The 9,051-nt window shown below is 37.4% G+C and overlaps 1 protein-coding gene across 1 annotated transcript; it reads left to right on the plus strand.

The window, feature by feature from the left end:
* Nucleotides 1–476: 476 nt before the first annotated feature.
* LOC142950107 (N-acyl-aromatic-L-amino acid amidohydrolase (carboxylate-forming) B-like) lies at nucleotides 477–2,894 on the plus strand. The gene is made up of 6 exons (XM_076092006.1): nucleotides 477–703; nucleotides 856–1,048; nucleotides 1,571–1,664; nucleotides 1,761–1,868; nucleotides 2,175–2,287; nucleotides 2,700–2,894. The coding sequence occupies exons 1-6, from the start codon at nucleotides 477–479 to the stop codon at nucleotides 2,892–2,894; spliced, it is 930 nt and encodes a 309-aa protein (XP_075948121.1).
* Nucleotides 2,895–9,051: the final 6,157 nt, after the last annotated feature.

The raw sequence follows: 9,051 nt of genomic DNA on the forward strand, positions 1-9,051 counted from the left end.
CAGCACTTTGCTCCCGTGCAAATAGGCTGCAGATAGTTAGCTGGTTGTGAAAAAGACTGGACTTTGATCATCTCTGCTTGTGTATTTTCATTACCGTGCCCACTAATGTTTCCTCTCCCCAACTGTTCCCATTTTGCATGACTTTTTAATGAGGCTATACTAAGGCGATTCTCTTTTTGAATTTCTGTTTTACTGCTGATATTGTATTGAGTGTTGTCTAATACACACATGGACGAGAATTTTGCATAGAAAATTGAAATAACAATTGATGTGCTAAATGTTAAATAATTAACATACCATAACATACCATACCATATCGGTAACACATTACTCTCGTCTGTCTGGTTCATGAATAACATGACTCCATGAATGTGTACCTGCACTTTTAAACTTGTTGCTGAGAGGTCAGTCAATGTTAGAATAAAGTAAGACAGGGCAACACTTTTCTAACGTCCTCAATTGTTTCCTGTCGACAGATGGAGCGCGTCTCTTTCCCGCCACTGTCCCGTGTTGCTATTTGTGGTGGCACCCATGGAAATGAGATGTCAGGGGTGTACATAGTGAGAGAGATGCAGAAACAGAAGGTAGATCAGAAGGGATCGGTTTCTATAACTACCGTCCTATCAAATCCGCGGGCAGTGGATGCTTGCATAAGATACATGGAAACGGATCTAAATCGCTGTTTCACAGATGCCTTGCTGAGGTAAGTTGAAAAAGAAAAGTTGTACTAAAACTTCAACGTGGATAGTTTAAAAGAGAATCTGTACATTTGAAAACTGCCTTAAAATTAAACTGTAAAGTGCTAGAAAGCAGTATGCATGTATGAGGAAACTCAATATATCGTCTGGCTTCCAGTGGCCCCATAACAGACTCTACACCCTACGAGTTGAGGAGAGCCCGTGAGCTGAACGCTCAGCTTGGGCCCAAAGGAAGCCGAGAGGCTGTGGATCTGCTCTGCGACCTCCATAACACCACTGCCAACATGGGCATGTGTCTCATCCTTTACTCTTATGACTGGATCAGCCTGCATATTTACAAATACATACAGGTAAGAGCTTCATCCAGACAAATATTCTTAGGGATGAAATTTGAGTTCATGACATGCAGCTTCCTGACTTTGACTGTAACAATTTCAAATAGTTCACACAACAAATGTAGAGCACGAAGTATTAAATCTGCCGGTATAATAATGTTCAACTTAATGAACTTTAATTTTACTGCAAATACTGCACACAATATAAATGACACATAATGAATATCCTAGTTATCAATATGAAAGTGTCCAAGAAATGTCAATCTTTATATACAAGACAAAATGAATCACAGTCAGAGTATTTTTACAGTAACTTTGGCGACTCAAAGAAAGAAATAAAGGCTCAGATAGGACAATAAGAATGTCTCTAACTATTCTAAGGTCAAATATCACATTGTTTTATATAAGAATGCAAGAATAATGATTGAAATTTCATTATATCAATACTCAATATTTCAGACTTTAAACAATGTGATGTGGATATGTGTGGCACTGAAGCATGCAGTGCTGTAAATAATCCACCTGTTTGGTTTGCAGAGCAAGATGACCTCTGCGCCTGTGAGAGCAATCCTTCTTGATACACCCTCTTCTGAGGCTTTTTCCCTGGAGTCAGTGGGCAAACACGGCATCAGTAAGTGTGTACTAAGTGTGTACTAGTCTGTCTGCATCTGAATAATTGAATTGATTAAAGGGTAAGATGCTGGAATTGTTCTCTTGTTCTGTGCAGCGATAGAAGTCGGGCCGCAACCCCACGGCGTGCTCAGAGCTGATATCTTTAACATGGCGAAAGAGGCAATGGATCTCTCAATAGACTGGCTTCAGCAATTTAATTCTGGTAAGAAACAACTTCCGGTGTTTAAAGGGTCAGATTGCCAAAACATGAAACAGCCTCCCATGTGCCATGTCGATAGTTTTGGTTTGAAATGTCTGTCTCTACACCAATACAAGGGACGGCGGAGCACAAATCCTAGGAGGCAGATATCTCTAAACCTGGCCAAACGACAACTATCTGTGTGGCAAAATACCGCGAAGAGATTAAATGCTTTTATAATATGACTGAAGCTTTTAAATGACCTCAGTACTTCTGTGATCTTCTTTGAGTACACCAGCATGGCTACTTATTACTGTCCTTTGCCAACAGGAAGTGCTTTTGAAGGCGGCGAAGTGGAAGGATACACAGCGGTGAGGAGTGTAGACTACCCAAGGGATCCTTCAACCAATGACATTACTGCTGCCATTCACCCCCAGCTGCAGGTAGAGGACAAGGATATCTGGGGGAAATGCATGCACACACAAGCCTTCACTTATAGCGACTATAATATTTTGTATAATGTATCAAATGACAATGTGAAAGGGGTCACTACAGAATCTGCAGCTCCCCTCAGCTTTATGCAGCTTTACAGAGTTTTAGCTCATCGTTTCATTTTGGTAGAGACAAAAAAACAGAGCTAAAATAGAATGACTATTGCACTTAGTTTCACCAGGTGAACAAGAATACGACTCATTATCAATGCTAATTTCTCTACATACCGGCTGGATGTGTAATTAATCAACTGTTTGCAGACAGGTTTGCGCTCCATGTCGAGCTAAAAAGGTGATAGTGCATTCAAAAGCAGCCCTGATGCATAATGATTAACTTTTGTGTGCACGTTCTGTCTTTCTCCAGGATAACGACTTCAAGCTTCTCCATAAAGGCGACCCTGTGTTCCAGTCCTTTTCTGGGGAGACGGTGAAGCACGAGGGAGAAGACCTCTACCCTCTCTTTGTCAATGAATGTGCCTACTATGAGAAGAAGATTGCTTTCCATTTAGCCAAAAAGATCACTGTGACCTTGCCGTCTATAAGTGTGAAGGCGGACTGAGAGTATAGACATTATGTTGTATGTACTTTAAATTATAACCACAGAACAAACTAGAAAATGCATTTCCTGCTGAAAATGCGTTGGAATGCTGAAAGCTGAAATGAATCTCAAAAACATTGCTGAAAATAGATATCCAATTTTAAAAAAATTGCAAAAAGCTTAATAATTCAAAAAGTTGAAAGATTACAAATATGAAGTCATATGTAGCTGAAAGTTGAAGAAGTTTAACAGGATTTGAAGATTTTCTCCATAGAGATCCCATTCAAAAGAAAATTGCAAATAGCTTAATAATTCAAAGAATTTAAAGATTACAAATATGAAAAGTAATATCACCCCTCTCCTGAAAGAGCTGAACATTTTGATATTCGAATGGTTTCTGTGGCTTAAAAAATGTCAGCAGTAGTGATATTTGTAGTAGTAGTAGTAGAAGTTGTAGTTGTAGTAGAAGTATCATTAGTCGTAGAAGTATTAGTATTTAGAAGAAGTAGTAGAAGTAGTAGTAGTAATAGCTGTAGTAGTGGTCATAGTATATAATATAACAGTAGTAGTAGTAGTAATAGTAATGGCAGTATTTGAAAAAGTCAAATTTTGAGCTTAATGTTTACATACAGTTAATCCATGGGGCTTTTATTTTTGAAAGGGTGGGGCTGGGTGGGGAAGGGGAGAGGAGATGGACTCATATTGTTAGATTAACACAAACAGGTTATTAAATGACAGGCTTCATCACAAGCATTTCAGTTAGAATTCACTCTGTGGGGCTTTTATTTTGAAATGGGGTGTGGGGGGGGGGGGGAGAAGAGATGGACTCATAATGTTAGATAAACACAAACAGGTTATTAAATGTCAGGCTTCATCATAAGCATTTCAGTTAGAATTCATTCTGTGGGGCTTTTATTTTAAAATGGGGTGTGTGTGTGTGGGGGGGGATCCTCTAAAGATCTCTAAGAACCTGAATGACTGTATGAGAGAGAGACAGAGAGAGAGAGACACACACACAGAGAGAGAGAGACACAGAGAGAGAGAGAGAGAGGAGTGCGTGTGTGTCTGTGAGTCTGTGTGTTTATCAACATCACTAATGAGCTTAATCAGAAACACCTGTGTCCTTGCAGCCTTTTCATGGAGATTAAACAGGGAAACACCTCTCAAACAAATCCTCAAAACTCCCATAACCGTAGCTCCTATTGCTCCGATATTAATAAATGAGAGGAAGGATGAGTTGAAGAACAGATCCTGTAAAAATTGTGTCTGTAGTTTAACAAATGTGGCTGAACTGGCGATTTAGAAATGGGGTACCGTGTTCTGTGGAAGATGTTTTTGAAGCAAAATTTAACATTGGTCTCTATGGAGCAGAAAGTTGGTTTTCCTCTCAATTACAGGCTTCTGTGCCAAATGTGTAAATCTGTGGGATTCCACAGTCATTTGTCTACGACAAGGACAAGATTAGCTACTTCTACATCCAGAAATTATGCATGAAGAGTGAAGATTGTGGACACAGTGGCAAAAGACAAATGTTTTTTTCACAAGAATCTCAAGCTGCTCTTCACTCTAGCGGTGACATCACGCACTCTAAGCTGCGCAATACACACCCATTATAAAGTCAGAAAAGGACTGAAAAAATCATAAAAGTTAAACTGCTGCAGTTCAAAAAGTATAAAAGATATCAAAAAGCTGAATAATGCGGCAATAGATCAGGGTTTTCTCAACATTTTAAAGTTGAAATGGTGTCTGTAGCTGAAAGTATGAGGAAGTAGAAGGATTTGAAAGTTGAAGAGGATTTGAACATTTTCTCCATAGAAACCCATTCAAAAAAAAAATTGCAAAAAGCTTAATAATTCATAAAGTTTAAAGGTTAGAAATATGAAAAGTCATAGCACCCCTCTGCTGAAAGAGCTGAACATTTTGATAGTTGAACGGTTTCTGTAGCTTAAAATATGAAGGAGCAGAAGAGTTTCAAAAAGCGTACGGAAGAAATATAAAAACTAGAAAATGCATTTCCTGCTGAAAATGCGTTGGAATGCTGAAAGCTGAAATTAATTGTCAAAAAATTGCTGAAAATTAAGAAATGGGAGACTACCCGTCTGAAAAATGTTGAAACTTGAAAGCATTTAAACTGCACTGCTGAAAACCCTTCTAGTTGAAATGTATAACTATGGTGTCTGTAGCTGAAAGTATGAGAAGAAGAAGGCTTTGAAAGTTGAAGAAGTTTAACAGGATTTGAAGATTTTCTCCATAGAGATCCCATTCAAAAGAAAATTGCAAATAGCTTAATAATTCAAAGAATTTAAAGATTACAAATATGAAAAGTCATATCACCCCTCTCCTGAAAGAGCTGAACATTTTGATATTCGAATGGTTTCTGTGGCTTAAAAAATGTCAGCAGTAGTGATATTTGTAGAAGTAGTACTAGAAGTTGTAGTTGTAGTAGAAGTATTATTAGTAGTAGAAGTATTAGTAGCATTATAATAAGTAGTAGCAGTAGTGATATTTGTAATAGTAGTCGTAGAAGAAGTATCATTAGTAGTAGAAGTATTAGTATTTAGAAGAAGTAGTAGAAGTAGTAGTAGTAATAGCTGTAGTAGTGGTCGTAGTATATAATATAACAGTAGTAGTAGTAATAGTAATGGCAGTATTTGAAAAAGTCTAATTTTGAGCTTAATGTTTACATACAGTTAATCCATGGGGCTTTTATTTTGAAAGGGTGGGGCTGGGTGGGGGAGAGAGGAGGAGGAGACAGAATCAGAAAGTATGAAACACACATACAGAGGTTATTAAATTACAGGCTTCATCACAAGCATTCCAGTTAGAATTCACTCTGTGGGGCTTTTATTTTGAAATGGGGTGTGGGGGGGATGGACTTATAATGTTAGATAAACACAAGCAGGTTATTAAATGTCAGGCTTCATCATAAGCATTTCAGTTAGAATTCTATCTGTGGGGCTTTTATTTTATAATGGAGTGGGGGGGAGGGGAGTCCTGTAAAAAGCTGTAAGACCTGAATGACTGTATGAGAGATACACACAGAGAGAGAGAGACATACAGAGATAGAGGGAGAGAGACATACAGAGAGAGAGAGAGAGATAGAGAGGAGTGTGTGTGTGTCTGTGAGTCTGTGTGTTTATCAACATCACTAATGAGCTTGATCAGAAACACCTGTGTCCTTGCAGCCTTTTCATGGAGATTAAACAGGGAAACACCTCTCAAACAAATCCTCAAAACTCCCATAACCGTAGCTCCTATTGCTCCGATATTAATAAATGAGAGGAAGGATGAGTTGAAGAACAGATCCTGTAAAAATTGTGTCTGTAGTGTAAAAAATGTGGCTGAACTGGCGATTTAGAAATGGGGTACCGTGTTCTGTGGAAGATGTTTTTGAAGCAAAATTTAACATTGGTCTCTATGGAGCAGAAAGTTGGTTTTCCTCTCAATTACAGGCTTCTGTGTCAAATGTGTAAATCTGTGGGATTCCACAGTCATTTGTCTACGACAAGGACAAGATTAGCTACTTCTACATCCAGAAATGATGCATGAAGAGTGAAGATTGTGGACACAGTGGCAAAAGACAAATGTTTTTTTCACAAGAATCTCAAGCTGCTCTTCACTCTAGCGGTGACATCACGCACTCTAAGCTGCGCAATACACACCCATTATAAAAGCAGAAAAGGGCTGAAAAAATCATAAAAGTTAAACTGCTGCAGTTCAAAAAGTATAAAAGATATCAAAAAGCTGAATAATGCGTCAATAGATCAGGATTTTCTCAACATTTTAAAGTTTAAATGGTGTCTGTAGCTGAAAGTATGAGGAAGTAGAAGGATTTGAAAGTTGAAGAGGATTTGAACATTTTCTCCATAGAAACACATTCAAAAAAAAAATTGCAAAAAGCTTAATAATTCATAAAGTTTAAAGGTTAGAAATATGAAAAGTCATAGCACCCCTCTGCTGAAAGAGCTGAACATTTTGATAGTTGAACGGTTTCTGTAGCTTAAAATATGAAGGAGCAGAAGAGTTTCAAAAAGCGTACGGAAGAAATATAATTATAAAAATAAAATAAAGAAGAACTAGAAAATGCATTTCCTGCTGAAAATGCGTTGGAATGCTGAAAGCTGAAATGAATCTCAAAAACATTGCTGAAAATAGATATCCAATTTAAAAAAAATTGCTAAAAGCTTAATAATTCAAAAAGTTGAAAGATTACAAATATGAAGTCATATGTAGCTGAAAGTATGAGAAGAAGAAGGCTTTGAAAGTTGAAGAAGTTTAACAGGATTTGAAGATTTTCTCCATAGAGATCCCATTCAAAAGAAAATTGCAAATAGCTTAATATTTCAAAAAGTTAAAAGATTACAATTATGAAAAGTCAAAGCACCCCTCTCCTGAAAGAGCTGAACATTTTGATATTCGAACGGTTTCTGTGGCTTAAAAAATGTCAGCAGTAGTGATATTTGTAGTATTAGTAGTACTAGAAGTTGTAGTTGTAGTAGAAGTATTATTAGTAGTAGAAGTATTAGTAGCATTATAATAAGTAGTAGCAGTAGTGATATTTGTAATAGTAGTAGTAGAAGTTGTAGTTGTAGTAGAAGTATCATTGGTAGTAGAAGTATTAGTATTTAGAAGAAGTAGTAGAAGTAGTAGTAGTAATAGCTGTAGTAGTGGTCGTAGTATATAATATAACAGTAGTAGTAGTAGTAATAGTAATGGCAGTATTTGAAAAAGTCTCATTTTGAGCTTAATGTTTACATACAGTTAATCCATGGGGCTTTTATTTTGAAAGGGTTGGGGCTGGGTGGGGGGGAGAGGAGACATAATCATAATGTTTGACACATAAACAGAGGTTATTAAATGACAGGCTTCATCACAAGCATTTCAGTTATATTTCACTCTGTGGGGCTTTTATTTTGAAATGGGGTGTGGGGGGGGGGGGAAGAGATGGACTCATGATGTTAGATAAACACAAACAGGTTATTAAATGTCAGGCTTCATCATAAGCATTTCAGTTAGAATTCATTCTGTGGGGCTTTTATTTTAAAATGGGGTGTGTGTGTGGGGGGGGGGATCCTCTAAAGATCTCTAAGAACCTGAATGACTGTATGAGAGAGAGACACAGAGAGAGAGACACACACACAGAGAGATAGAGAGAGAGGAGTGTGTGTGTGTCTGTGAGTCTGTGTGTTTATCAACATCACTAATGAGCTTCATCAGAAACACCTGTGTCCTTGCAGCCTTTTCATGGAAATTAAACAGGGAAACACCTCTCAAACAAATCCTCAAAACTCCCATAACCGTAGCTCCTATTGCTCCGCTATTAATAAATGAGAGGAAGGATGAGTTGAAGAACAGATCCTGTAAAAATTGTGTCTGTAGTGTAAAAAATGTGGCTGAACTGGCGATTTAGAAATGGGGTCCCGTGTTCTGTGGAAGATGTTTTAGAAGCAAAATTTAACATTGGTCTCTATGGAGCAGAAAGTTGGTTTTCCTCTCAATTACAGGCTTCTGTGCCAAATGTGTAAATCTGTGGGATTCCACAGTCATTTGTCTACGACAAGGACAAGATTAGCTACTTCTACATCCAGAAATTATGCATGAAGAGTGAAGATTGTGGACACAGTGGCAAAAGACAAATGTTTTTTTCACAAGAATCTCAAGCTGCTCTTCACTCTAGCGGTGACATCACGCACTCTAAGCTGCGCAATACACACCCATTATAAAAGCAGAAAAGGGCTGAAAAAATCATAAAAGTTAAACTGCTGCAGTTCAAAAAGTATAAAAGATATCAAAAAGCTGAATAATGCAGCAATAGATCAGGGTTTTCTCAACATTTTAAAGTTAAAATGGTGTCTGTAGCTGAAAGTATGAGGAAGTAGAAGGATTTGAAAGTTGAAGAGGATTTGAACATTTTCTCCATAGAAACCCATTCAAAAAAAAAATTGCAAAAAGCTTAATAATTCATAAAGTTTAAAGGTTAGAAATATGAAAAGTCATAGCACCCCTCTGCTGAAAGAGCTGAACATTTTGATAGTTGAACGGTTTCTGTAGCTTAAAATATGAAGGAGCAGAAGAGTTTCAAAAAGCGTACGGAAGAAATATAATTATAAAAAAAATAAAATAAGGAAGAACTAGAAAATGCATTTCCTGCTGAAAATGCGTTGGAATGCTGAAAGCT

The sequence above is a fragment of the Anarhichas minor genome, unplaced genomic scaffold (assembly GCF_050575085.1).
Source record: "Anarhichas minor isolate MPS153535 unplaced genomic scaffold, ASM5057508v1 ptg000014l, whole genome shotgun sequence".
NCBI classification, from domain to species: Eukaryota; Metazoa; Chordata; class Actinopteri; order Perciformes; family Anarhichadidae; genus Anarhichas; species Anarhichas minor.